Genomic DNA, 27,857 nt, shown 5'->3' with positions numbered 1-27,857 from the left:
AGCGTCAAGTTTCCAGGCCATATCTCGTCCATCGTGTCATGAATTGGCCACTATATCTCCAACTTGACATTTCAAGAACATTTTACATTTTTGCGTTATGATGCAAAATTAAACACTTAGTTGTAAGAGAAGTAGCTCAATGGAAGAGCATCGGCACAGCAACTCAGAGGTCTAGAGTTCCTCTCCTACATGGTTCACATATTAATTTATTTTCATTGATTTTATCAATTTCATCGAAAAAATCGGAAAAATTTCCACCAAAAAAATTTTACCGGAAAATTTTGCCGAAAAAAATTTTGCCGAAAAATTTTTGCCGGAAAAAAAAATGCAAAAAAAAAAATTTGCATTAAAAAACCACAAAAATTTCGACCAAAAAAATGGCCGAAAAAAAAAATTCGTATCGGTTTATAAATATCCTAATATAATCATTATCGTAATCAAATTTGAAAGCGAAAATTATCATAAAATTGTTTTATTGATATATCAACATATGTACATTATAAACATGACAAAAACGGTACAATAGACAAACGCGGATATTACCAATCGGGTGGCTAATAGAACCGAAAAATAACATTTACTAAGGACGAAATTTCACGTAAGCGAATTAACGTAATCAGAATTCATTCGCATACTTCTAGCCAACTGATCAGGTAACGACTTTACCACCGCGAATTTATCACAAGTCAGAGGAAACAGGGCCATAGAAAATAGGGGTCTGAAATGATTTTCAATTGGTTATAAAAAATACATCAGACATATCGTTTCATATCAGAAAATAAAACAATCTACCGACGAAGTTTTAAGGGACAAATTCCTTTAGCACCCATTTCAACCTTACGTCCCGGGAACCACCAAAATCAGCCTAGAAGAAATAAAACTTGTCAATCCAAGATTCTTTTGAAAACACTTGCGAATAGCAAAATTCCTTACGCAATATCGGCTCCAACAATTCATTAAAAAATGTTCTAGACAAATCTATTCAAGAGTGCATGACCCAGCACTAATAGCGGGTTAAACATTTGTTGCTTCAAATCGAAGTTCATATCCTTCGTCATCAAAGATGCTATTCTCCGTCCATTGACTACTTTAGTTAGGCCAGATGTAGAACAGGTAGCCCTTTGGACCTACCAAATAGAAAACGTTTATTGCCTACAGAACTATTTCTATGTACCTTAATAAATTGCTCCCCTACTACGTGGTTGACAGCCTCCTCGAAATACATGACACTATTTCCTCCAAAATAGAACATGTGAAAACAAGAAAAATAAAATGTTAATTATCAAATCAATTATATTTACTAAAAATGCTTCAGTTACCTGGCAGTCCAGTTCAGTGCTCGCAATTCCCTGATACTGAGCAACCTAAAATGAAAATGCAATAAAATTTCAATTCCTATGATTTGGTAGCAAAATAGAACTAAAAGGTTGCTCTGAAGTCCTTACCTAGCCCTGTAGAATGGACTAGAAAAAATACAGGCACAGGTAATTGTTAGTGTTAATAAGCCAGTCACACAGCAGCCAACACCAATTTTCCACATCCATCTTCATACACATGAACTTCTTATCTACCACCTGCAGATAAAGACCTCATTAAAAGTAACTTACAATCATTCAAACCTCCTGAACAATGAGTAAATCACCCCCACAACTAAATAAAAATTGTCAGCAAATTCAACTTCTATTAAATTCATAAGTCATAACATTTATAAAAACTATCACCTTATAATTCACCACTCTACAAACCCACCATTTCACCAAACTAGAAACTACCATGAGATGCAGAGCCACAGCCAGGAATTCTAGCCAGCATCACAGCCTATGTAGAAATACCACCTGAATATCTATAGACAGTGAACAAAAGCTAATGAATGTAACAGATGAAGTAACGATAGTTAAAATTTCTATTATTCAAAACAATTATAAAATCTTTTCCAGATTTGTTGATCAACAATACAGGGACAACTGCATCTGGGACTGCGAACAGGATAATTCTTGAAAATTAATTGTCAGGAATACAAATCAGTATTACAGACTGCAACATCAATTAGCATTTCCACAACTATATAGTTAAAGTTACTGTTTATTAAATGGGATACTTCCTAATTAAATTATTTAGACAAAAATAGGATTATTTTTTTGTGATTAGTAATTCCTTACTGAAAGTGTCAAAAATTAAGGAATATTAGCTTAGTTTACAAACTGAACACAGATAAGAACAAAGTATTATGTTTCCCTAGACATTGTAATAAGAACTAATAACGAAATTAACTAAGGGATGATTAATGAAACATTGCGCAATGCACATTATAAAACGCTTTTAACATAAATCAACGTACGACTACAACAATATTTACTTACTGCAGCAAAACCTGTAGAAAAAAGATCGCATATCTGCATGTTGAACTGTTTATATAAGCTCTCTACATGCCTGAGGACGGGCGCTTAGTAGACAGTGTTGCCTCTTTTGAAATCACCTTTTTTCGAAAAAAACCAAAAAACTCGAAAATCCTTAAAAGCCTCGAAATGACATTTAAAAACTATCCCATCGACAGCTGACCAATAAGATAAAAAATAAAATTAACCAAGAGGGATTAAACGCACGTGGTAATTTAATTTTAATCCAGAGTCATAGACATAGAACCCCTGGTTCCTCCACTATGTCTATTTTCCCTCTCAGAAAATGGGTACCCTCTTGCGGGGATTACTAAACAAAAAAATGGGGGTTTTGGGTCGGGGTGGTCGGGGCGAAAGAGTGATTTTCCGCCCTGTGGAAAAGCTAATTCAAAATAAAACATTAGTTTTCCACTCAGTTAATCGATTTTTGGATGAAACGGATCCAAAGTAGCAAACACTTGGAATCAGAAAAACCCCAAAACTATGTTTTAAAAAGGGCAGCACTGTGTTTTTTTGTTTTTTTTTACATGTGGTTTAACGAGAAAAACAACAGCTTAATCGAAATCAACGTTCTATTTGGATTATTCCGTGTGATTTTTGTCGAATTCTATGAGATGTCGTTTTTCGCAGATTTTGACGGCCTTCCCACTCTCCCACCATCCTAACGCGAACTTCCCGAACGGAGTGAGGGCCCCTAGTATTACTAGGCTAGTAATAATGCCATGGTATATGGGGCCATATACCATGATAATGCTAAGATTAAAAAACACTGTTTATGGGAATGGGACTATGGGATTGGGCTGAATTGCGAGATGGTGCAACTCAGCATCCGCTGAAGGTCTAATGGGAAATTTGAAAACCGAAATAATCCAGTAGAGCCATGGACTACTCTAACTACTACTCTAACTTCAGGACACGACTCTTCTCTATCTCGCCGTGTTAAAGCTTGTCGGGTGGGCTCTTTCCACGGAAAAAAATAAAAAATTTATCATTAAATGCAGCTTTCAAAGGCAATTCTAACTGCATTAGGAAACGTATAATTTAAGGGGAAAAGGGCGGGCCGCCGATGCCATCTATCAACCAAAAATCGCGACTTCTTGCTAATTGACAACTGAACTCGAAATGTATGCTATCTATCAACCAAAGTCGATCGATAGAAAAGAAGAAATTTCTGATTAAGGATTAATTTTCAGTATATGGTTATTTAGTAAGTCTATAATAATTTGTTAATGTAAAATTTAATAAAAAAACAAAAAAAATTACATGGCCGACATTGGAATTGTCGAATAGTCCCGTTCTCTTGTTAGAGTTGTCCATGGTAGAACCAAGACGATCATGCCACCTAAACGGTTTCCAATACGTGAGGTATTTTGTATCTTTCTTATTAGTTTCCTAATGTTATTTCATATTTCACTGTTAACAGACAGCAGTTAAAAAGCCCCCTGCACTTGTAAGGCAGGTTGTAGAAACTCCTGTGCCCGGTTTATCCATCTCTGATGAACAGACTAGAAAAAATGACGAAGAATTAGCATGGTGTATTCACCAACTCAAGTTGTCCTTAAATGGCAAAAAGCTGACATCCAAACAAAGTTTATACTTTTATTCTATCTTCAAGTTGTCTCTACAAACTAATTTTTAAAAATCATTTTTGTTTTACAGTGGATGCAATTAGAAAGGATATTGCTGTCCTCGAAAATCCACATGAGTTATTAGTGAAAAAAAGATGTATCATGAAAGTGAGTTTTGGAGATTATAGAAAAAAAATGGAATTAGAAAAAAGAAAAATTCCTTTAGGTATGTTCTGAGTCATCTCTTTGAGTTAGAACTGGGAAGTCTTGTTAAGCAGTGTTCAATTTTAGGTTTAGAAAATGCTGCCATTGCAATGGTTTCAACAAGTACTGGAAAGTTTATGAGGAAATCCCACCCAGCTGTTGACAACAAGAAACAAACATTCAATTTTCAACTGTCAGAAAACAATTTTAGGTTCAATTTTGATAGGGATAAAAAAGAATAAATAAATGTTTCACATCAAACTAGTTTATTACCAATTTTTATATCTATAAAGGCATCTGTCATTTCCTTCCACATAAATGTTGATTCAAAAGGATTCTGTTACCATTCCCATCATACAATGATGGGTTTCTCTTAAAAGTAGGATGAGGTTGCCGTTTTTTCAAAATATCTTCTTTTGCTACTCTGATGATGCCCTCAACATGTGATTTGGCATCAAATTTTTCAGCTTCTTTGACCTGTTCCATTAGTTTCATCTGAAAATCTTTTTCTTTTTTGGTTTTTCTTTTCAGAGCCATTCTTCTATATTCAAATTTCCTCACTTTTCTTAGCTTCTTCAGTTTGTGCTTTTTCATTTTCCTTCGTCTAATAACAATCATCCGCGCAGCTTGCTTTTCAAGCTGTGGTTTATCTGGGCTACTAATGGGTAATGAAATATCAATTATGACAGGAAATCCTGTTGATGTTGGTAGATGCTGAGGCACTTTCCAAAAGTCAAGAATATTATTTCCTTCATTTTTGACATGGGTGGTTGGGCTGATTTTTGGCATCAGTGGGATAAGGATGTTTGGAGTTATTGGCCCAACAATCTTTGGAGATCCACATTCTTGCATAGAGAGACACCCTATGATAAGTAATTAAGAGAGAATTTTCAGCAAAGTCACAGTGGAAATTTTGAAACTTACTCGTGGAAAGTAGTGGGCGAATTGGCCGGCAGTGAGAGCTAGACAGAAACCTGCCGATGTTAAAAATATTGCGTAGCATCGTTGATTTCTTTCTTCCTTTTCCCTTTTTTTTTTTTCTTTCCCGGTTAGAGTTTACAAATTACTCTGGATGGTATGCCTTCATGAAAAATAGTAACGACTTACAATACACTTCTACTTTTTTACAAAAATGTTAGTCGTCTGCTACCAAACACGGCTGTTCGTCGACTTGCACTCTTGCAGTTTGGATATTGGATCATCGATTGTGGTAGACGTACTACGAGAAATCTAGTCGTATGTAAGATCATCGACGGACAAATTCACTGAAACGCTTCAGGCTTCAGGCTTCAGTGAATTTTGGATTCCTAAGAATGTTTTTCTTTACTTTATTTATTTTTCTAGCGCAAGTCTTCTAAGCCCCCAATATTTGTAATTCCTTAAAGTTAGTCTAGTGTTCGGCCACCACGATTTTTTTCTCTAACTTCAAGTACTTTTTTACTCGAAGTTGCCATTTCTGAGGCACTTCTTGGCATCCACATCACAGGATATTGAAGAAAAATTCTCATTAAAAATCCAAAGTTCTCAATTTAACATTAACATCTTAATTGCGACCCTGCTTAAGCTCAATGTGGCGCCCTAGTTGTTATTTCTAATAAATTGTTGCTACTTACTTTTGCTACACATACAAAAATGTGACTTACCGCAGTTTAATGGCGACAAATGTCGAAAAAATTACATGTATTTTAAGAATGACAAATCAATTTTAAACATAATTACGATCAGGATTCAACAAGCATCTCCCACCGAGGTCGTGAAAATGGGATTCGAGTAAAGGATGCACCAATGTGTATGCTGAGCCTTTCAAAGTTCATCTTTGCTTAAATCGTCTAAGTCAACATCTGACAAATCAATTTCTTCTTCTACTTCAAGCTGCCCATCCTTACCATCCCACGGAGGAATTGTTTGTATGGTAGGTATGGCAGCTCCCTTGACAGGGAATGTTGAACCTCGTCCATAGGACAAGTCTCGCAAATATTCGTTGATTCCGTCATACCCGAACGATCCTCGCAGTATGGAATATTTCAGCTTTTTCGAGCTGAACACGGACATGGCAGGATAACCAAAGCCACCTAAACCTAGAGCATCTTCTAATTCCGGCTGTGCACCAGCCTCAGACCAGACCCATCTATCAAATAATGAAACAGAAAGAAAAAAAAACATTACAGTATATGTGCAATGCGAGTATAACGTTTAAAATTTCTAAAATGCTTACCCCCACATCTTCTTCTTGTATTTTTCTCCAAGATCAGCCAAAGTTTTCAGATAACCATTACGGCATTCTGATTGGCAATCTAATATATTAGGAAGAACAGCAACCACACAAAGAGGATGTTCAACACAGTGAGACCTCATAACGTCTTCACCTGTCAACTGCTTAATTTCCGGCGCAGGAATATTTTCGGCAGCTTTGTTAGAAGCCCAAGAGACTATATCGCTTGCTGTCCGGCCTCCATCATATTCTTCTACCGAAAAAGCGGTTTTGGGTCCAGCTGGAAAGAACTTGATTGTGGGGAAGCCCTGAATACCATACTGACTAGCCTTTGCTGTGTGAACAGTTGCATCAAGTGCACCCAATTTAACTTTTCCTTTCAGCTCTGTTGCTGCTTGAGCCCAATGGGGAGCCAAATTTTTGCAATGACCACACCAAGGAGCATAGAATTCCACCAGCCAGATGTCATCTGACTTCAGGACTAGTTTGTCAAAGTTATCATCCGTCAGTTCAATTACATCATCCTTGCTTGAGCTTGAAGTTTTCTTTTTTCCTCCCATTTGTCCCTCAACTTTTTCTTTGGCAGCTTTTAATGCAGCTTCCACAATACCCTGAGCTGTTCTTTGACCATTAAAGTCATCTGGTTTGTTTTTGTTGCTTCCAAATATTTTAATGGTTGGGAAGCCTCGAACACCATACTGACCACCCAAAGACTTGTGTTCATCAGCATCAACTGCACCAACTTTAACAACACCCTATGCAAATAAACATTAGGTAAATTGATTCCACAATATTTGTTAAATAGACGTCTGCACCTTTAATGCTGATGCAGCTTTCGTGTACTCGGGTACTAGTGATTTGCAATGACCACACCATGGAGCATAGAATTCCACAACCCACACTTCATCACTATTGATAACAAGCTTATTGAAATTGCCCGGCGTAAGTTCGATGACTTCTGAACTGGAAGGATACAAAGCGCGAGCCAAGCTCACGAAAAAAATGAGGAGCCAGTAAAAAGCTATTGGGTTAAAATTGGAGGTTAGTAAAAAATGTTCAGAAACACATGACATTGAATACACTACCTATTTTAATCATTGCTGTACCTATATTGCCACCACGGGTTTATTTATGTACTTGTAACACGAGCAATGAAGTTAAACTGCCGGTTAGCGACCGACTTGAAATCAAAGCATCGTCGTCTAAGAACTCTTGGAGATTTTGACACGTAGTCGCTCCCCCTAAACACGTATGATAATGTCATTGGTCGAGACCAAAAAGGCGGTCTGCTTGAAATCGACTATGGTAGCCTACGTCAGAATTGACACTGTAATTGTATGGCACACAATTTTAAGGTTACTGAGTACAATGCATTACTTCAAATTGAAATTTGTCTTTGGTTTTCTTGTAAAATTGTTGCAATTCTTTAGCGTCCATTCAATTCGGAAGCCAACGGAAAACAAAACCTGACAGTTTTAATGCATTTATAATGACTAATATAAATTTCAGCTATATTCACTCATCAGGTTTCCAGCCTTTACCAAAACGGCTATTTTTTTTGCAAGCCGAAAGTTCAAGAAGTGGTTTGGCCATTCAAAAATAATCTCAGTTTTATTAATATCATTTTTTTTACTTGATCAACTACGTCCTTTGTCAGTAGTGTGAATTAATCTCTATGGTCCATTAGTTAATGACCACTTATCCCTTTTTACCATGTATTATTGTTCTTTATTTATTGTAATTTTTTCTTTGCAGCAGCAGCACGTTCTTAATGTTCGCCTATGCATCTTGACTACTTTACGTTTAATTGTGGTTGAACTGCAAAACTCGAATCAAAGCCCATAATATTAATAACAACCATGGCTACAAGATGGCTATCGTTCAGTTGCTATACTGAGGGTCATTCCTAAACAGCAAGGCTCGTAACGGTGAAACATCGAAAATATTCTTTTACCCTTCTCTAGTTCTTTCTTTCTGTCTTCTTCCCGACCTCTTTAACACGTTAGTTAGATTTTTTCCCTCTCTCGTATGCAGAAGTAGTCAACACCGGAAATTAATGACCGTTTGTTAACAATAACCATCTAACTGCAGAAAATCTTGCAATCCAGTCTATCAAAAAGCGAAAATCAAGTTGTCACCGTTGCATATTGCGTACTAACGAACTACTATGTCATCTACCAATGAGGAGATCTTGCATTATCAGAGAAAAATCCTGAAGTATGGTTCAGATTCCAAAGTGAGTTGAAAAATTATTTCATTTTTTCACCTGATATTTAAATTAATAATGATTAATTAATTTTAAACTTTGAGGTGATGCTTCATTGTTTAAACAAATTGACAAAACTACCTATTGGGGTTGAACATCTTCAAGCAACTGGTATTGGGCGGACTATCAATGGCATGAGGAAAGCAGAAGGAGCTGTGGGAGAAGAGGCACGATCTCTTGTCAGCAAATGGAAAGAAATAGTTGCAGCAGAAGATAAAAGTGATTCCGATCATCAAGAAGAAGAAAGCAGCCATCACAATTTAGAAGCAACAAGCGACAATCTAAACATGTCACCCAATCAGCATAAAAAAGACAAGGATGTGAAAAAAAAGGAATCTCACAAGGACAAATCAAAAGATGATCCTATTCCATCATTGAAGAGCAAAAGTAGTTCATCCAAAGAAAAGTCACCCGAAAAACATACCTCTAAATCAAACAAGGTATCTGAAAAACATAGGGATTCAAAGGAAGGTGAATCATCAAAGTCAAGCTCCAGATCATCAAGAAAGAGGCATCATTCTCAGGAAGACTCTAACAGCAACGCCGATGATGAAGATGGTGATGAAACCCCAACGCAAAGCTTTGCAGATGCCCTCGGTAGCATTAAAACTATCAGTAAAAAGAAAAAAAGTAAAGATAAGGAAAAACGTAATTCAGAGAGGAAAAATAGTTCTTTTTTGCCGCCGCCGATTCCCGAGTCATCGATAGTATCGAAACCAATTCTTGCACCCCCCAAATCTCTAGATATTCGGCCAACGGATTTTGAAATTTCTCCTCACTACAAACCTCTGCCTCTGAAATTTGTTGCCGACCCTTTGCCATCATTAAAAGACAGAGCAAGAAGTTCAGAAGAAGCTTTAACTAGTGCACTTAGTTTTTCGCAAAAAGGAAATAGGTACGCCCAGTTTCCTTTTTTTTTTCGTCTAAGAGTTTAATATTTACGCATTTTGTGTGTGTAGAACGAAAGTTTTCTCAGGAAATCGTTCTAGCGGTCTGGCTTATGTTCCTAGTTTATTCGATTGCTGCATCAGGGTTCTGCAACAAAATATAGACGGTAACATTGTTAAAGATATCTTATTACCTTTTTTTTTATGTTTCTTTTAAAGTTGTGTTATCGTACTTCCTCAGCACTGGAGTACACAGGAGGAGTCCCCTATGAACTTATCCGACCCGTACTTGAAAGGGCTAATTCTCAGCAGTTATTCTCACTTGAAGATCACAATGCATATCTATTGGAAGACACTGATGAGTTATGGAAGGTTCTTTGTCAAAAGGAATACAGGAAAGCTGTTAGAGAAGAAATGGAAACTTGGCGGGATTTATACGTGGTCCGTTACTTACTCGTATTATTTTCTTTACAAATTCTCTATTTATGAATTTGGGGGCTCGACAGAGATGCCACGAAGAACGCGAAGCACGATTAAAGAGCCTTACGTCAAATCACAAGCAATCTATGGCGAAAGCTACACCCCAGCGCACCACCAAGTTGGCTTTTGTTGAAAGTTTGGCTAAAGCTCCGCGAGGCAAACTGGGACCGGTACGTCAGTAACTGAAAATTCCAAGTTCTTTCTTTGAAAATCATAGATGATGGTTCAAATCATGTTAAGGTTAAACCAGGGTCTTCCGCAGTTCTTGCAAGTATGACAAATGCCAAGTCCGGGGCTCGCCCATTTGAAGCCTCCGCCAATCATGCTGCTAATGGAAGTACTTCAGTGGCAGAAGTAGTTAAAATGACGCAGTCGTCTGCACCACGATCTTCTAGCTCGTCTAGCTCATGTAAGATACAGCCTTCTAGTTTTAGAAGCTCAGAACATGACATAGGATTGATATTTATTTTCTTCCTTTAAGCTGCGGCCAAGAAACCAAAGGTTGCACCGCTGATGCAGAAGACCCTGAAAGCTTTGAAAAATCGTTATCGTCGATAAGTCATTTTCAGGGATTTTTCGAAGTTTTTTTCTGGCATCGAGACTGTGCAACATTCAGTTAAACGATGGGAACGACTTGATAGAAATTTCATCATTTTTGCTCGAGTCGAAAAACAAAACTGTCATGTGACTGTGTTATACATGTTTGAGCATACCCCTTTGTCTTCTTTCAGATTTGTGTGCGCATGTAAAAATTAACCGAGCGTTGAAGAGATTTTATAGCACCACCCACCACTCCCTCTAATTATTAAGGTATAGGGTGCTTTAATGTAGCAGGACATGAAAAAAATAAATGAACTTTTTCATCGGATACGAGGTTAAGTTTCACACGAATTAACTGTTTTCGATGAATTTCTATTACACTAAAAACACTTAACCGAGAAAAAATATATATAAGAAAAAGAGAGAATATTTACAGATATCCTAATCTGAAGCAGCGATGCAGACCAAAGTTGATTGGTTTCCACGACCAAGATGTACGATTTTCGTGGGTGCCGACACTGAATACGACGCAAGCTCTTGCTGTGATTGCTGTGACGGAGGAAAGGAATGCTGCGTAACATTCCAGACCCGTATGTTACCGTCGGCGCTGTATGAGCCAAGAACATTCTCAGAGATCCAGACTAATCCATGGATTACATCGTGATGGCCAGCATAATCATGAAGAATAGACCCAGCAGCAACATCCCAAATCTTAACGCGATGATCTTCACCTAAATAGACAACGAAAAAAGAACATGACAGAAAACAAATAGATAAGATTGACACAGAATAGTGATAGCACTGTCTATAAAACTACCAGCTGAAGCTAACAACTTTCCACAAGGACTGAAAGCAACGGCTAAAACTGTGCCACGGTGGCCAACCAATATGCGAACTGTTTTGCCCTCTGCGACATGCCACATACGGACAGAACTATCAGCAGAACCCGTAGCCAAGTAAAGTCCATTTGGATGGAAAGTCACACACTGTAAAGAAGAATGAAAAATTAGTTTCACATTGAAAATTTCGAAAAGAGGATTGTACATCAACATCGGCAGTATGGCCGGCTAGAATCCGCAAGGGAAAAGTACGATCAAACATCCAAATTTTGGCAGTACGATCTTGTGATGCAGACGCGAAGTACTGGCCCTGTTGCGAGACATCCATGGCCCACACGGGGTAAGTGTGTCCACGATACACTACTGCATTTTCCATGGATGACATATCCCAAAGCCTTAAGGTGGTGTCATCGCTACAGCTAAGCATGTAAGTGTTATTAGGCGTGAACTGAGTAGCATAAACAGCACCAGTATGTCCCAAACATATAGAGACGGAAGAATCGGATTCCAGTGGGAACGTTAATGTGGAAGCCACGGGATGATAGAGGCCGATGGCGCAGGATTCAGAGAGATTTGACCGACTAACATCCGACAGAGACGGTGATCGTAGTTCTTTAACATCCCAGATGGCCACGGATGAATCTTGAAATCCACAGGAAAGATAGCCTTGGCAGGGTGAGGCAGAGGCTGCACTCATTCTCCTTTGTCCTGTGTCGATAGAATATAACTTCAATAACGGAGCAGTGGGCGGAAGTTCGTCCAATCGAGAAATGGCAGCCATCAAATCCTGCACTTCTTCCATATTTGACGAGTCTTCCTATTTTTAATTATAGTTATTGGCTTCTAGATGAACATTAATTTGAAATATTAAAAAGAAATTGCTTGCATGTGATTTAGAAATTGCTTGTGAGGGATCACTGGAGTCAATTTTCGTTTTAATGATGCTGATCTCCAAGGTTGTGTTAAGTAGTTGTTGCAAAAGGGGGTGTTCATTGCTTCCAATATAACTATGAAGTATTTCATATGGTTCTTGGGACAACTCCAGAATAAAATGACTAATAACCAATCATATAAAAAGATCTGCAGGTACAATACTGTGAAAATTGCACTTTACCTGGTATTTTCTGAACAAAATCTTTCAGCCATTTTCCGGAGTTCAGGCACTTTGAAAAAGTTTGACTGGTTGCGGGCATAAAACCCTCTTGCTCCACTTGTGTTACCACTAACATTAAGTTTTCTGTATAGTGAAATAAATGCAGGAAAAAGAATTTCATCTATTTCGATTCTAGCACCATCATCTAGAGATTCCACCCATGCCTTCAATCTAGAATGCATCCCATACAATATTAGGAGGTGCTGATAAAAAATGGACAGAATTGTATTACTTTGAGAATTGAAGATCTGCTTCTTGTTCACTAAGGCTAGAATTCTGAACAGAAATTATCTTCTGGCTCCATACGGAGGAGTTTTCAAATTGCTCGGTGGTCTGCTTCAACTTTAACTTGTTCTTTTTCAGAATATCAGAATCCTATGTAGAGAAACACAATATCAGCCAGCCATCAAATTTAATTAGAAAACACAATGGATCAGATACTGTGCAATTCCGCTTTAAAAGATGTCTACCGGCAGCATTAATAATGCTTTCATATTTAGATCTTTTCATGTTTCCTCCTAAAATAGAGGAAGTCTGCTCCATGTCTACCCTACACTACAACAACCAAAACAACATTACACTGCGTTTCTATGACAACCTCCGACGAAGCTGCCATTTAACAATACATAAATAAACTTCGAAATATGCAAGACAAACAAAGTAAAATGTCGATAAAATTATTAGATTTTGTGTAAAACGTTATTAATATAAAAAGAAGTTCGCGCGATCGAATTTGCTGTAGCTTTTGAAGGAATGGTAATCGATTGGGATACCTATCGTCTGCTCTTAGAAACAGGTCAGTGCGATAGAAGACACGGACAAAGTTGGAAGTTCCAGACGTGTACGGACGAAAGCGCAGTAAGAGTCCTTTGTATACATTTCACCTATTTTAAGTAGATTCTCTATCTTTTTTTATCGATTGTGACTTGCATCAGCATTAGGGGTAGACTGATAGATCTATTGAGAATAGTTAGCATCCATATTTGTTCTTTGTTTGATGGAATCTTTTCTGCCAACGTTTGTCTTTTAAAGTGAGAACCTGCTCGAGCTTTGAAGGGAAGGCGTACGATCGGGAGTATATAACCTTGGATATTGAAGTCGACGTTTCTTTAAACTATGAAAGTGCGTAAAAACCCCACAAACGTTGTACAAGAACATATCGGAGTGTAATCTTTTTTCAATTATCAAAGTTTTCCAACTCTGTTTCAGTATTGACGTTTCGTCGAGTGACAAAGAGCCTGTGCGCAACTGTTTATCCCGAAATAAAATGCACGACAAACCCCTTTTTCACCCACCAATTGATAAAAAGAATCGATACAAGCAAAGACCCACTTTGAATATCTATGACGTTGGTACGTCATATTTGGTTCAACCTGTATATATATTTTGTTAAATTTTCGGTTTGACCCCTCAGTAATAAAGAACTAGTTTGGCAGCTGGCACATGGATGAGACCTCCCCCAGAAACAAAAAAAAAAAAAAAAAAAAACTTCTTTCCCTTTAAACGATGACGAGGTGCGCATCAGCTGATCCCTTAAGCCTCTGTTGCTGCCCATCTCTCTTTGTTTCTTTTGCCCCAGTGCTGCATGCAGGGCCAGTTATTTTGCCCCGAGCCGTTGCGGAGCCAAACTGATCTCTTGCTTCATCGTTGAAGGCCCTCTAACCAAACAGTCGAGGACATCAGCTTTGAGCTATTGTTTGTTCGTTTCCTGCCATCCTCTTTCTTTGCTCTTTAAAAACCCAACGAGAAAGGAGAAAAGAAGGAAAGACAAAAAAAAAAAAAAAAAAGAAAATCAATGGCCTATTATCAATGCCGGATACAAGGACTGCAGTTGCTAGGGCGGCCAAATTACCGTTACGTGCGGACTGACACCTTTTCTCAGACTCTTTTTAAGTATCCTTTTGCTTCAGAACAATTAAGGGTTAGTTGGTTAACTCATGAATAGTCGATTTACTTGCAAGCCAGGGTTGAGAGAAAGTTTTGATTTCGAGAAAAAAAATTCAACCATCTTTGCCTTGTTTAGCAGCTCTCTCTCGACGCTCTGTTAGAGATTTACGGGAATTGTTAATGTTGAATCGAAAACTTTTCAAAGATTTAATGTTTACCAAATTTTCCTGTCTGGCTCTTTGTTATCCAAGTTGATAAAATTCTGTTCACGTGGCTCTCACGCCGTATTTTTGTTTTCATTTTTCTTGTTGACGAAGCTCGACTCGTTTCTGTGCTGGCCTCGGGATTGGGTTAGGTAAGCTCGACCTGAGCTACCGACCAGATCTTCGAGCCCCGCCTTTCAACCTTTCGTATCCCAAAAGAGGAGGAGCTGCCGAGCTTTAGAATCGAAAACAAAACAGAAATTATAGAGGGGCGTGCGATAGAATCACGTGAGTTGTTGGCATCAGGTTCGTTCAACTTGAAGGGGGAAAGGTGGAGGCCTACTGTTTGCCAACAGCAGCTGCACGCTAAAACGCAAACCCACAATTTATTTTGTTCCCTAGATTCTGTACGCTCTGTAGAGAGGCCGAGAACGCGAACGGGATCTCACAGCCTTTCTTTTTTCTCATTTAAGAAAGGAAAAGAAGGAAAAAGAGAGACGAGGACGAACCTAAAATAGTCGACCGACGAATGGTCGGTAGCAAGCAACGGCTGATGAAAGCCTTGAACGGTGGAAAGAAGGGAAGGAATTGAAAGACCAAAGAGAGAGGAGAGCAAAAATGATTGCTTTGTGCCAAAAAGTACAGTGAAATTAGGTTTCCTTCTCTACTCCCTTTCTATTCGGTTTTCGACACGACTACGAAAAGGTGCCGGTTTCCGCCCGGCCACAGATAACAGACGCGACTTTCTTTCCAACCTGAACGAGAAATAGAGAGAGGGAGAGAGAAGAAGGAGAGAAGAAGAAGAGAAAAAAAAAATAAATAAAAAAACGGATGGAATTATTAGGGATAATGAGATAGGAACAAGAGAGAGTTACGTCATTGGAGCGTCCATGGGCGTCGTTTTTATGAAGTGCATGCCACCTAGCGGTCGTCTCATTTCCATCCTATTATGTCTTATCCGGTGATGTTCCTCCAGATTTTACGTTTGCCAGCTACAAGCAACAAAAAAACAGAAATAATTGGCAATTTCTTAAAAGTGAAAAATTGGCACAGTTAACCGGATGTTTTTCTTCGTTCTTCCCGTTCCATCACGTATCATATTTCTGCAATTATGGCAGACCTGAACGCCATGGCTCCAATTGTGGGCGTGCATCAGCAAGTGTAGAGCTAAGGGATGACGTCAGGGAAAAACTTGGACCATAGCCAAAAAAATATTTGGTTGCGTCGACAGTTGATACCTTAGGTCGGAGTTTTCCTTCGCTGTAAAATAAGAAAAAGAAAACATTGAATGAATACATTATTTCCTTCTTTTTCCCCCACTGCAACTTGCAATTTTTAAGGGGGAAAAAGAAGAAATAGAGGTCGTTGGCTTCACTCGCTTATGGTACTTAGATAAGCAAAAAATAAAATTTAAAAAGGGCAAATAGAAGCAAAACCATTATGATCTTGCGAAAACCACGTGATCACAGTGTGGCTCCAATGATTGTTCATGTCTGCAGGGATTCTCTTCTGTGATCACGTAATAACGGTTTGGTTTCGTTTACAGGTGGATTGGTCATGTATGGAATTCGGCAACGCGGTTATTTGTTTTCAAACGTTTATGTTGCCGTTCAGACTTGACGATAACGTGACTGGTCTCGATTGCGGCTGTTTCAACATCTATCCATCGGCCAGTCGATCGTGTGAACTGTCCAACCGAGTAGTGATTGCGGATTAGACACAGAGACTTTTGTTTTCTTTTTCTGTTTTTTGGTGGAAAGTTGATCGAGAGAGAAACGGGAAAGTTTTGCGATACGAGAATGCATGCTAGGCTGACTGAAGAGAACGAGCCGGACCCGCTGGATGTCTTTTGCGATCTCGGTACACTCATTTTAGAGGCTCGAGTGCCAGGCCGCGGAGATAGCGGGCGCGGCTACGGAGAGGGCCCTCATTGCCCACCTTATTTCAGTCATGCCCAAATCAGTAGTAACAACAATAATAATAACAACAACCACAACATTCATCACAGCAATAATGGGAGCAGGCCAGGACACCATGTTTGCACACCTGACAAGCTTGAGTGTCAACGTTTTCAGCATCTACGAAAACACGCTTGCCTCCTGGGCAAAAATGGAGTGCCATTGTGTGTGGAGGTACGGTAACAAAAAAAAAAAAAAAGAAAAAAGAAACTTGGTTTTTAAATTAGTTTAAGGGACGAAAAAGAAACACGATCTCTGACCTTGTGCAGGTTTTGGTGGGGCCCGAATGCAGTCACGGTTCGCAGCGAGCCAAACAAGTTGAAGTAACCTGCACGCCCCATCCAGACTTTCTCCTGCTGGAACGTTGGACTGTCACGTGTTCGCCCAAAAAGTATATTCTCTCGCAAGTTTTCTCTATTCCAGTCACGATACTTGATTACGTTGGTTGTAAAACAGCTAAGAGTAGAATCACAAAAGCTTTCGCTGATTTGTTACCATTTCGCTATTAAAAGATTCGTTTGGGTATGTGCGGTTCACTTGGCTTACTTTGTTCTTCGTTTGTGAAATCAGAGATGGGGAAGCAAGCATTGCCGGCATCTGTTTGGTCCAGGCCGTCCGCTCCTTTCTCCATTTTTCGCAGCTGAGTGCCTGGTTGAACAAGAGCAGCGGATCTCGGCCTCAGCAGCTGCTCTATCGAGTGACAATGCCCGGAGAGGCTTTCGCCTCCAAATTCGGATCCCAACCAGTCGACCATCACTTCCCTTTGGCACATGTTGGGCGGCTCGGCACACATGCAATCAAAGTTCGTTCTTCTGTTTTCTTGTTTCCGGAATTGGATCAACCATAACAATAATTTTTTATCCCTGTAGGTTTCCGTAAGCTCGCTGCCTCGGACGGATGTAATTCCACATGTTCATTGTGGAAAGTGTCGTTTTATCACACCCAAACAGAATGCGGATGTGGGCCAACGACAGTTGCAACGAAAACAGGACAGCAGCAGTTGTCTGGGCGAAGGTCTTCTCGACATGCCTCCAGCGCAATTACGTCTCCAGCGCCTCCAGCGCTCCCGTTCGCGATCCAGTTCACCGTCTTTCGAATCCATCAGACTTCTCCATCCGGCATACAGGGCCCAACCACCACCACAGCCGCCCTCTAATGGAAGTACAAAGAAACTACTGGACGATCGGATGCGAATCAACTGTAATCGAATCGGGAAACATGATTGCAAATGTGAAAAAGAGGACGACGTACTCGATTTGAAATTGCCGGCGGGTCACGGTGATCGGTGGGGCCATGATTTGGAGCGTGGAAGGCGTGGACTGGATCGTGAGCCCGCAGTTGGGCCGGTTGAGCGAGGTCGAAGTCGACGATCTCGGAAAGACTGTTTCGCTGACAAATTACTGAGCGAAGCGGAGTCAAAAGAACCGGAAATGGCTCCAGTTCTTCAGGCAGGAAAGAATGTGCCAACAACGGATGACAAACTGCGCTTTCAGCGGTCGCTTAACTCTGCGGCTTCTTTGCTGTTCCATACTACGACGTGTACCTCCGGAACTGATTCCAAAACTCCTCGACTAGGCCAACGTTTTCCGCTCAACAAATTCCTCCGCTCACCACCACTTCGCATGTCGTCATCCCCTCTCCTTGGTAGCTTCGAGGTAAGAGACAATTTCTTATCGTGGCGTTCATGTCCTGCTATGTACCATCATTTTCCATATTTCGCAAATCAGGAATGTTTGTTGAACGGACGACTCGAACCCATGTCTACCGTAGAAGGATTCGGCGCTGAGCTAGGAGCTAGTGGATCTTTTTGCCCGTCTCACGAATTGCTCCCAGTCAGCGTTTTCTTCTACAACATTGGCGGATTCGAATCGGATAAATCAGGCTCTCCATATCTGGCACATCTAAATCTTGGTGCCAAAGGGTATAAATCACTACCAAGAAGGACCCGAGATCAATTGAATTCAACGATTTATTTGTTACCTGCAGATATCAAGTACCCAGAAGGGGAACTGTGCAGCTGACTCTCTTCAATCCACAGGGAACGGTTGTGAAGATGTTCGTTATTCTCTTTGACCTCACAGAGATGCCTCCAAATTCAGAGACATTTCTCCGCCAGCGGACCTTTTATATGCCATCACACGAAACGGACGCTTCTCCTGTTTCTGCCAAATGGCTCCGCTACCTCATTCATCTCAGGTATCCAGCTCATTTATCAATTAATAAAAAGTCAATCCTGCTTAATAACAGTATTCTACCGCTTCTCTGTCATCAGGTTTCGCAGTTCAAAATCCGGTCGAATCCACTTGCACACAGACATCCGAATGATTGTGTTGCGCAAGTCGGATGTCGATACGGCTTCGGCACACATTGCCGAAAGCTCCTACGAGTGGAAATCTTTCACACGCGGCCCGTCCAGCCCACGCTTCTCCAGCCGCTAAGAAGTTATTACGAGAAATATTGTCTCCTACAAAAATGGAAAAAGAAACAAAAAAAAAAAAACTATCGCAAAAAAAATTATGTCATGCAAAAATTGAAATCGTCGTAAAGATTTTTCTGCAACGTTTTGTGCGTGTTTCGGTCAGCTGTGATATCTTGTCTCGGGTGGCTGCGAGACCAAATTTTTTTTTTTCTCTCCTTCTTGTGGCTAACTGGACTCTCTTGTCTTTCACGTTGTTTCCCTGTTGTTGTAATTAATACCTTTCCGTCGCTCGTCAAGACGAATTCTATATTTAGAGAAAATGAAGATTTTTATCGTTTATAATGTGGAAGGGCGGGACGACGGATAAGAAGACAAAAAAGCCTTTGTATTCTTCGCCCCCTTCTCTCGTCTTTCTGTCTGGTGGATGTCTGTTTCTTTGAGTAGAAATCGAACTAGTTTGGGGGAAAAAAGTAAGCAATGTCTACGTAGCTGTTTGGCTAGTCACTCTTCTTTCTTTTCTCAAATCTATCGCGTCAAAAGAATTCGGTTTGAGTTTGACTTTGATGCGATACGCCCTTTTTCTTCTCTTTTACTGCGCTTTCTTTTCGGTTACGTCTGATTTTTCCCCTCTATTGAAACGTGTGGGTAATTTTACTTTAAGGGAAAAAAAAAAAAAAAAAAAATGTAAAATGTGGACTATACACACTAGAATGTTTAAAAATTCTGATTAGACAAATACCTGCTGAATCTTTTCCTGGACTGAAAACTCGATCCGAAATCTTACAAACTTCTATTTACCTCTGGTTTCTTCATTTGACTTGGGTGTGTATTAGTAGTAACTGTTTCAACCTCATAAAATTGATTGCGCTTCATGTGAGGAGAAGGGTCAGAAGAAAAAATAATAATTATCCACGTCACCAAACCAAAGGAAAACAAACTCAAACCTGAAAACAAAATTAGAGATAGCTACACAGAAGAACGAGAGATTACGATATACCTCCCTATAAAGAGCAGCAGGAAAAAGGCGGTATGGCTTGCAAGGATGAGAAACTATTAGGTTGGCTCATTTTGTACAATTACACACACCACTCTTGTTAAACGAGCGGTAAACATGCTACGCTGTCGGGATGGACTCGGAGTGGGCGCTCAACATGTGTTGCTTCAACTGTTCCCGATTCATGCGCGTCTTCTCCTTTGCAATTGGATTCGTCCATTCGCAAAGTTCCATCAAACACTTGGCACCTGATATTTGAAAGCAAACGTATAAACATGTGCAGAATAGCTTCACCGAGATACAAGAGTCTATACTTGAATGAATAACAACGTGCTCCAGGAATCCCTCCCGGGTGGTAAACCGTTCTTCACACAACGGACAAGGTTTGGAAGGCATGCCAGGAACCATAGCTTCCTCTTCTTCCTCTTCTTCCTCTTCTTCGTCTTGAGCGTCAATCGGTTCTTCTTTTGATAACGACCGAGGCCGGCCCCTGGAAATATTTCGAAATCAATCACCATGAGAATTTCTTCTAGGCATATCTCTAACTGCGCATAGCCGGAGAAATATAATAAACTCATTTATTACCGTCTTCCACGGCTCTGACCTCTGCCTCGACCACGGCCACGTCCTCTAGGCTTGTAATCATCATCGTCATCCTCAAAGGCGCCGTAATCATCTTCCGAGGACGCCCCTTTTGTGGCGTCATTGTTATGTGTAGGATCTGTTCCTTTGCGCAAGGGAATCTTCGATCCACGGGGCGGCCTTCCTCGTGAACGCGCGCCTCTGATTGTCGGAGAGGCAGTGGTGCCGGGCCCATCCTGCATTTGGCGTAGTGAACTACCATGGCTAGTGGCACGACCTCTTCCTCTTCCTCGACCGCGAGAGAAAGCCGAGGTTGAAGCATCGATATTATTGGATGTTGACATATTTGGCTTTTTTGAATAGACTGTCTTTTCCTTCTCTCTTATGGCATTTTCCTCATCGACCAGGGCCTGTGAGAAACGTTCCAGATCATCCACTTCCTCTTCATCTTCTTCTTCCTCCTCATCTTCTTCGAATTCGAAGATTTCAAGGAACGTTGAAAGCTTCTTTGAACGAGGCGGTCTCTTACGTGGTGCGCCAAGACCCCGATCATACGTCCGAATGACCTGCATCCGATAAAATATCATTTCACGTATTCATTGAGAAAGAACCAGATTTAAAAATACCTTGAGTCGGACACCATTTTCCTCAGTTTCGACACCGTTCTCTTCCTCTGCTTTACGCTTCATAGCGTAGGTTTTTTGTATATTGCCACTCGCTACGGAAACATTTGAGGACCGCAGCGTTGATTGAGAAGAAGCCGGACGATCTGAACCCATACTTTCACGTTTGGTCATGGCCGCCTGCGCAAAAAAAAAAAAGAGCATTATCAGTCTTTGTTAAAGCGATAGCAGTTCTTGAAAAGAGAAAGTACCTGAATAATGGCCGTCAGCTGTTCTTCAGATGGTTGTTGACCGGTTTCATCCAGTCCGATAACGATCACTTGATCAGACTGTTCCGAGTCTACGTCTAGGTCGTACGCTGATAGATCAATTTCTTTGGGTTTCGGCTCCGCCGTTACCGTTTGGCGGATGATGCGTGGAGGCGTGCGTTTTCGTTTCAGGTCTTCGTCTTCATCCATCCATGGCAGACGAACAGTTATCTCTTTCTCTGGTTTAGGTGCATTGTCAATACTAATTGCCTCCTTGATGATTTTCGGTCGAACTTGCCGAGTTCGAGGAATCCTTAGGAAAAATTCAAAGATTTTTTTAAAGCTTGACTAGACATCGATTATATTATTTGTAGTACGTGTAAGTCAATTTGGGGGTTTGAAGTTCGGCCATGTACGATGAACTGATGCTCTCTAAATTGGCGTATTTCTCAGGGGGAAAGGATAACCTAACTCTCTTTGCAGGGGTAACATCTTCTTCGTCTCCTTTCGCCGCTCCAGCCGGTAACGAGAGATGGGCTGAAGAGGATGAACGACCTGCAAATCTATAGTTCGTGCCTTGTTCTGACTGCAGGCGTTGCCGGGCTTGCAATAGAACGGCTCGGTTGAAATCGTCATCATCCTTATGCAGATCGTCGTCATCTAACGTGTCGCCTCCCATTGCAAGTTTAACCTAACCCAATAAATTTTACAATTTTCACGAAAATAAAATTGAAAGACGGCGTATTACCTGAGTTTCTTCGGGCGGTGCTGGCTCCACATCGATGGAATTTGGATTTAAAGCGTTGACTTTGGAAGCTTTAAAGGTTTGTGCTTTGCGTTTACTCACTCCTCGAGGCATAAAATAATCAACACTTCCCGGTGGTAATGCTGACACAGAAGGCTTATTTGCTGATTGATTTGTAGCAGTGAAAACTGTAGGAATAGTTACAGTACGCCCCATCGAAGTGGTGGCTGTAACCAGTCGACCAGGTCTTTTGGTTTGACTTGGACTCAAGCTCAACGTCACAGTGGCTGCTGTGGAAGCAGCAGACGACACGGTAGGCTTCGTCGGTTGCACGGGACCAAGTTTGACGTTCCTGGGTGACGCCTTTCCTGGCACATGCATAGGTTCCTCAACAACTTCTAGCCCTGGAGCACTGGCACCTCGGAGCAGTTTATGGATTCTGGATTCAATGCTTTCCCTCTTTGGCCTTGGGTAAGAAGTTGTGGCTTTGTCATTCATTAACGTAATGGAAGAATTAGAACTCTCATCAAATTCAAAATTGCTTGACGCTGCTGCTGCCGCTGCAGATTCTTGAGCGGCATTCTCCGAGGCAATCAAGATCTGTTCTGCTTGAGACAGAATGTTTGCCCCTGGGGTGGAAGACTCTGGAAAACCGATTGCTTCAATGGATGCAGAAACAATATCCGAGAATTTGTTCTCCGTTCGGAGGTGATGCTGATCAATATTACCAGAAGAACTGTCGTGCATTTGGACCCAGGTCATCTCCGAGCCCCCACTCGTCGAAGTGCCTCCACCCGAAGTTGAGTAGACGAGTGACGATGGTAAGCAATATCCGGCAAGGGCTGAAACAGGAACTTCTACTAGATGGGTTATGCCTTCGACGGTCTGAGCTAACTGCACTTGGACGTACGGGCCGGAAGAAGAAGAATCTTGCTGAAGTGACTGGAGGGACATGGGTCTCTGTTCACTGACCCGCATGAGAAGCTCGGCAGCTTGCGCATCTGTTATCATTCCTTCTTGCCCGGCATCGACGTAATTCACCTGTTTGATAATTTAAATTGAGGGCTGAATAACTCCGTATCGATACGATAAGATACAATTATACATACTTGAGAATCGACGTAAGATCCATCGGTAGAAAGTGGAGCCATTTCTACTAGCATGGCATTCTCAGGATTGTGATAGCTATTCATAGAATTGGATGGCTCGACGGAGTTAAGAGTCAGCCGGCCATCATCTTCTACCACATAAACGTTCTGCGTATCAACCATTTGTTGCGTCTCGTAAGCAGAATCTTCCATTCCGACAGCAGAACTATCGGCTTCGCAGACAGCCGTTGGGTTAGACAAGTTTGTATCCATGTTGATTAACTCCGGATTATCCACTTCGTTATTCTCAAAATGTTGATCTAGATGAGAAGATGTAGGGTTGTCGATGTCTGTCGATGCATCCACGCTTTCGGCGATAGTCCCATCTGGCTGTTCAATGTGTGCTGAATTCATATAGTAACTAGAATCAACTCCTTCGTCGACTGTCTGAGGCTCAATATTCTCAACGGGTTGAGTTTCCATGGGATGCGCTGCTATTAAGTGTGTCTCAATGGATTGTGCATCGTTAGCTTCTTCTTCAATGGTTCCGCTTCCAACAGGATCGTCATAACTTACTTCCCCTTCTGTTGTTGCAACAGCATTATCAGGGATAATACTTTGGCTACCAGTAGACTCACCGGGCTCTTCATTGACAGGGTCAGCTGCAACAGTTACGAAATCATTATCTGCTGTACCGCTGAGAATTTGGCCAGTTTCCATGGCTTCTTCATCAGCTAAACCGGATTCCGCGACTCCATCATCAACAAAATCACTTTGTGCGGTACCGCTATCAACCTGGTCAATTCCAAGATTTGCGTCGATAATGGGTTCAACCTCAGCACATTCTCTTTGGTAGTCTTCAGCGTTGAGAGTGCCTTCTTCCGGTATATGGCCAGTTTGTGCCTGGACGGTGTGATCAACGCTCGAATCGACAGTTTCAGTTTCGGGAGGAGTTCTTCCACTGAATGAGTCCTGTTGCCCTGACTCATCTATTGGGGATGATTCGGTTGGTTCTTGATAAGACATGCTCTGCAAATCTTCTTGTGGAATCATCGAATCATCTGGTTCCGTAGCCACCAATTCACCTTCCTCCATTTCCAGTGTGCTGGAATCGGCGAAATCATTTCTAAAGATGGCTGCTTCTCCGACTGATTCATTTGTCTCTACCAGCTCGCATGCAGATTCTGGGCCATTCTCTTCTTGCTCAGTCTCGTTGCTTGCTTCATTGGCTGTCATAAAAACTGTGCCACTTTCGGATACTTCCGAATGGGATGTCATTTCCGTAGTGGACAACGACGTCACTAGGGTTTGGTCTGCGCTAGCTACATCACCTTCCATACAGGTGCCATCTGCTGTAAAATGGCTTACGTTTGCTTGAAGACTTTCAAATTGACCTATCTGTTCAGCTTCTCCCATAACGGGTTCAACGTTGGCAGTTCCCGATTGAGGATGGACGTTTTCGTCTTCGGGCACAACCTCTTCACTGGTTATTGGTAATATTGCTGTCTGATAATGTTCAGAATCTGTTACAGCTGCTGTACCATCACATACTGCTGTTGTTGATTCTTCAATGAACTGATCACTACAGCTAGCCACTTGATCGCCTTCAGCTGTAGCTTCATCATTAGGAGTTTCTTCAATAACCTCAGAAAGTACAACTTCTCCAGGCTGCTCCTCTGTGTGGCAAGTTTCAGAAACCAAATCCAGCTGCTCTTCGCCATTTTCGTGTAGGGTGTGTATGTCTGGCTCTGGAGAAGCAACATGGTTCAACTCGGGTTCTTGGTTTGAGGTATCTTCAGTTAATAGATTTCCGTTTGATGATGTTGGATCTTGAAGTTCTTTTGGTGTTCCATCTAGAGACCCATCTTCTAAATATGGTTCCATATTTGGAATAACCACCATTTGATGACTTACTGAGGGTAAAGCATCCCTACATTGCCCAACAGAAGTCTCTGTTGAGCTGGAAACTTGATCTAAATCAGCACCTTGACTGCAACCTTCTCTATCTTCATTGGATGTGTTTTCAGAGAGGTTTTCATTTGTGGCAGTCATACTAACATCACCAGTTGATGCAACATCACTGCTGACATTTGGCACTAAAGTTTCACCAGACTGCAAGGTGTTGGACTGCCCAACATCTGGTAGCTGGTTAGTTTCAACCTCTGAGTTGTTCTCTACAACTTCAGGTTCAGCAATGACAGCTTGCTCCATACTGCAGCACAAAGTTTTCTTTCATTGATTCATATAGCCATGATGACCATCTGAAATAAGGCTAATGTCACACAAATATTGACATAGTATACTTCATTTTTGCCTATAGAACTTTTAAGAAGTGTCAAATTTGCTGAACCGAAAGCGACTTTCGATTGAATGTATCAACACGTTCTTATTTATAATGTTGAGTTCAAAATAAAGTGAAAATCGGCATTGCTTTTAGTACACGGTTTGGATCACAGGTGATAGACAGACGCAGAATCGAGATTTTCTGTTCGAATTAATAATGTTCAGTCGGTGACTAAAGGCTGGCGTCACTGTTCGCGTTGTGTTGCGAGTCGCTATGTGGGGGATAGGGACACGACATGGAAATTTTGACTCAAAGATGGCGGAAAAATCGTCCAAAAAAAAAACAGGGAAAGCCCCCTAGAGGCAGACGTGAAACTAATAATTGTCTCTCAGAAAACCTTTTTAACGTTCGTTTTTATTTACACGACTTCAAAGAATAATGTACCATCAAATATTTTTTAGTTCACTAAACGATATTCATAACAAATAGGAAATGGAAGAGAAGAATATCACTAAAATAACCGAAAGCGGAAAAAATTCGCTTTAGTTTTGGATGACACAATAAGAACGATTCGTTTCTCACATTCACACTGGTTGCTACAACACTCTAACCATAAATATACAGTATTTCTTTTTTCCTGTGCCTTCACAGCGGAAGTAAAGTAATGATGACATTAACGGCCACGAGATTGCTGGAGTCTAAAACGAACTGTCGGCAAAGTGATAGCAAATGAATCGATTCGTCTTGGTAGTTGCTTTTTCAAGTCACATTACTTTTCCTTTCCTTATTTATGGGAGTTACGGTTCAATGAGGAGATATCCTTCTATGATTTTATCGAATATTTTCTCCATTAAGATCTTTTGCGGCGGTGAGCCGGTGAAGGTATCAATTATCATTTTTGATATTACTTGTGTTGTAAAACCAACCCTGCATAAACTATTATGGACAAAGATTTGTTTTTATTGAAGTGAATTCAAGACCTTGTAACTAAACCAACTTTGTATTTATTAATAGGACTAATAAATTCTTATTTTGGTCGGAAAATCGTGTATCGAATTTGAGTATTAGGGCAGTATCTATAGTTTTTTAGTAGCTTATTACGAAAACAAAACTTTGTTCGCGATTGACGGGTTGACTGTTTACATAGTCATTAAGCTTATCAATGGGCACCATCTGTCGTAAAATATATTGCTAAAGGAAAACCAAGAGCATAGTCACAATTACGGAAATTACAATGGATACCGCAGACAGGGAAACGTTCTTTACCAAAGCCCATTCGCCATTTCCAGAGCCCACCTTGGACGAAAAAATCAAGGCGGATGAATTTTTATCGGCCTCAAATCACCTCGCCCAATTTTTTGGTTTTTGAAGAATCTAATTGCTTAAATAGGACTGTTCTTAATGATATACTTTCTTACTACAGGATTTCTTGGAACCATCTTTACTCCCGTTCAATCAGATATCTCAGGAAATGTTAAAGTATGTAAAACCACTGGTAATAAGATTACCAGTTTTTTAGTCACTAGATGATGTTTTTCATTATCCATCCTGTTTTTATTGAAGCATTTCTCTTAATAGAAACTCGGAAAGTTTATTGAAGAGAATCCTGAAAAAGTGGTCTATGTAAATGATATAATTTTGCTGGAGGCTGGTGTTACTCAGTCAATTTCCATTGATGCACTTCTGTGGTTGAAACGGTACAAAGCTGTGAAGTGTCCTTTGGTCAATCTAATAAATGTTTGTTCCCTACAGTGCACTTGAGTTCACCATGCTCTTCATTGATGGCATTGTCTGTGATACTAAAAATGGCACACCTAATGAGGATCTGAGACCTCTTTGTCTTCAAGCTTATGAAAAGACATTGAAAAAGTATCATGGATGGATGGTGCAACAGATTTTCAATGTAAGTCTTGATGAACATATTACAGTTTCCTGTACTGAATGTCGTGTCGTATGCATACCATACGACAGCTTGTATCTAGAGCATGCCCGTCGAGGCGAGATCTCCTGGCCAGCTTAGCTCTTGGAGAGACGGACATGGAGTCTGTCGTAGTAGCGCAAATGGAAGAAGTACTTGTGAATCTAAAGAAAAACGTTACCATAATTAATCAGTTGTACGCACAGTACAATTTGGACACCGAAGTCAAAGTTTAGGATTTGTAATGTCCATTAACCTCATCATGATATTCCTGAAAAGTGTTTAGCTTTAACGGAAGTAATTTGCAATTTCGAATGGCACCAATCGATTTTGAAATAAAATATTTTACATCAAACTATTGAA

The 27,857-nt window shown here is 40.6% G+C and overlaps 8 protein-coding genes and 1 long non-coding RNA gene across 22 annotated transcripts; 4 read left to right on the top strand and 5 right to left on the bottom strand.

Moving 5' to 3' along the window:
- Positions 1-456: 456 nt before the first annotated feature.
- On the bottom strand, positions 457-2,390 carry LOC116929966. Of its 7 annotated transcripts, none has more exons than XR_006651176.1 (6): positions 1,722-2,390; positions 1,446-1,650; positions 1,320-1,364; positions 934-1,236; positions 793-865; positions 457-718 (listed from the first exon to the last, which is right to left on the bottom strand). It is a non-coding gene; the product is annotated as an uncharacterized LOC116929966 (long non-coding RNA). The 7 variants fall into 7 exon arrangements; XR_006651179.1 differs by having other exon boundaries at positions 1,446-1,574; XR_006651180.1 differs by having other exon boundaries at positions 1,446-1,574; positions 1,750-2,390.
- Positions 2,391-3,450: 1,060 nt separating this feature from the next.
- Positions 3,451-4,429, top strand: LOC116930113 (UPF0488 protein C8orf33). 4 transcript variants are annotated; one of them, XM_032937484.2, is made up of 5 exons: positions 3,451-3,603; positions 3,687-3,761; positions 3,820-3,985; positions 4,056-4,190; positions 4,256-4,429. In XM_032937484.2, the coding sequence occupies exons 2-5, from the start codon at positions 3,732-3,734 to the stop codon at positions 4,408-4,410; spliced, it is 486 nt and encodes a 161-aa protein (XP_032793375.1). In that variant the 5' UTR covers positions 3,451-3,603; positions 3,687-3,731; the 3' UTR covers positions 4,411-4,429. The 4 variants fall into 4 exon arrangements, with proteins under 4 accessions (XP_032793375.1, XP_045034877.1, XP_032793374.1 ...); XM_045178942.1 differs by having other exon boundaries at positions 3,460-3,600; positions 3,670-3,761; XM_032937482.2 differs by having other exon boundaries at positions 3,526-3,603; positions 3,687-3,756.
- LOC116930111 lies at positions 4,418-5,450 on the bottom strand. Of its 2 annotated transcripts, XM_032937478.2 has the most exons (3): positions 5,319-5,450; positions 5,093-5,249; positions 4,418-5,031 (listed from the first exon to the last, which is right to left on the bottom strand). In XM_032937478.2, exons 2-3 carry the CDS (start codon positions 5,169-5,171, stop codon positions 4,469-4,471), a joined length of 642 nt encoding a protein of 213 aa, XP_032793369.2. In that variant the 5' UTR covers positions 5,172-5,249; positions 5,319-5,450; the 3' UTR covers positions 4,418-4,468. The 2 variants fall into 2 exon arrangements, with proteins under 2 accessions (XP_032793369.2, XP_045034876.1); XM_045178941.1 differs by lacking the exon at positions 5,319-5,450 and having other exon boundaries at positions 5,093-5,312.
- A 366-nt stretch (positions 5,451-5,816) lies between these two features.
- Positions 5,817-7,627, bottom strand: LOC116930110 (protein disulfide-isomerase A6 homolog). The gene is made up of 4 exons (XM_032937477.1): positions 7,466-7,627; positions 7,196-7,401; positions 6,384-7,135; positions 5,817-6,296 (listed from the first exon to the last, which is right to left on the bottom strand). The coding sequence occupies exons 1-4, from the start codon at positions 7,476-7,478 to the stop codon at positions 5,972-5,974; spliced, it is 1,296 nt and encodes a 431-aa protein (XP_032793368.1). The 5' UTR covers positions 7,479-7,627; the 3' UTR covers positions 5,817-5,971.
- Positions 7,628-8,292: 665 nt separating this feature from the next.
- LOC116930107 (transcription elongation factor B polypeptide 3) lies at positions 8,293-10,881 on the top strand. Its single transcript, XM_032937473.2, has 7 exons — positions 8,293-8,616; positions 8,691-9,541; positions 9,606-9,700; positions 9,775-9,974; positions 10,040-10,183; positions 10,254-10,422; positions 10,495-10,881. Exons 1-7 carry the CDS (start codon positions 8,548-8,550, stop codon positions 10,569-10,571), a joined length of 1,605 nt encoding a protein of 534 aa, XP_032793364.1. The 5' UTR covers positions 8,293-8,547; the 3' UTR covers positions 10,572-10,881.
- LOC116930106 (TAF5-like RNA polymerase II p300/CBP-associated factor-associated factor 65 kDa subunit 5L) lies at positions 10,882-13,319 on the bottom strand. Its single transcript, XM_032937472.2, has 7 exons — positions 12,987-13,319; positions 12,778-12,920; positions 12,507-12,716; positions 12,279-12,447; positions 11,598-12,209; positions 11,371-11,539; positions 10,882-11,284 (listed from the first exon to the last, which is right to left on the bottom strand). Exons 1-7 carry the CDS (start codon positions 13,086-13,088, stop codon positions 10,995-10,997), a joined length of 1,695 nt encoding a protein of 564 aa, XP_032793363.2. The 5' UTR covers positions 13,089-13,319; the 3' UTR covers positions 10,882-10,994.
- A 31-nt stretch (positions 13,320-13,350) lies between these two features.
- On the top strand, positions 13,351-19,739 carry LOC116930105 (protein FAM214A). Of its 3 annotated transcripts, none has more exons than XM_045178940.1 (8): positions 13,351-13,403; positions 16,644-16,767; positions 16,863-16,984; positions 17,164-17,395; positions 17,463-18,248; positions 18,321-18,514; positions 18,580-18,789; positions 18,866-19,739. In XM_045178940.1, exons 4-8 carry the CDS (start codon positions 17,297-17,299, stop codon positions 19,029-19,031), a joined length of 1,455 nt encoding a protein of 484 aa, XP_045034875.1. In that variant the 5' UTR covers positions 13,351-13,403; positions 16,644-16,767; positions 16,863-16,984; positions 17,164-17,296; the 3' UTR covers positions 19,032-19,739. The 3 variants fall into 3 exon arrangements, with proteins under 3 accessions (XP_045034875.1, XP_045034874.1, XP_032793362.1); XM_032937471.2 differs by having other exon boundaries at positions 13,366-13,403; positions 16,182-16,767; XM_045178939.1 differs by lacking the exons at positions 16,644-16,767; positions 16,863-16,984 and having other exon boundaries at positions 13,352-13,403.
- Positions 19,740-19,820: 81 nt separating this feature from the next.
- On the bottom strand, positions 19,821-25,873 carry LOC116930102. 2 transcript variants are annotated; one of them, XM_032937468.2, is made up of 9 exons: positions 23,314-25,873; positions 22,933-23,245; positions 22,208-22,848; positions 21,837-22,150; positions 21,463-21,772; positions 21,215-21,391; positions 20,592-21,154; positions 20,321-20,496; positions 19,821-20,254 (listed from the first exon to the last, which is right to left on the bottom strand). In XM_032937468.2, exons 1-9 carry the CDS (start codon positions 25,501-25,503, stop codon positions 20,127-20,129), a joined length of 4,812 nt encoding a protein of 1,603 aa, XP_032793359.2. In that variant the 5' UTR covers positions 25,504-25,873; the 3' UTR covers positions 19,821-20,126. The 2 variants fall into 2 exon arrangements, with proteins under 2 accessions (XP_032793359.2, XP_032793358.2); XM_032937467.2 differs by having other exon boundaries at positions 22,208-23,245; positions 23,314-25,872.
- A 698-nt stretch (positions 25,874-26,571) lies between these two features.
- On the top strand, positions 26,572-27,849 carry LOC116930112 (glycolipid transfer protein). Its single transcript, XM_032937481.2, has 5 exons — positions 26,572-26,937; positions 27,000-27,055; positions 27,155-27,273; positions 27,329-27,479; positions 27,548-27,849. The coding sequence occupies exons 1-5, from the start codon at positions 26,811-26,813 to the stop codon at positions 27,728-27,730; spliced, it is 636 nt and encodes a 211-aa protein (XP_032793372.2). The 5' UTR covers positions 26,572-26,810; the 3' UTR covers positions 27,731-27,849.
- Positions 27,850-27,857: the final 8 nt, after the last annotated feature.

Source organism: Daphnia magna, linkage group LG9 (genome assembly GCF_020631705.1).
Source record: "Daphnia magna isolate NIES linkage group LG9, ASM2063170v1.1, whole genome shotgun sequence".
In the NCBI taxonomy this organism is placed as follows: Eukaryota; Metazoa; Arthropoda; class Branchiopoda; order Diplostraca; family Daphniidae; genus Daphnia; species Daphnia magna.
This window is presented reverse-complemented; position numbering and strand designations above follow the sequence as displayed.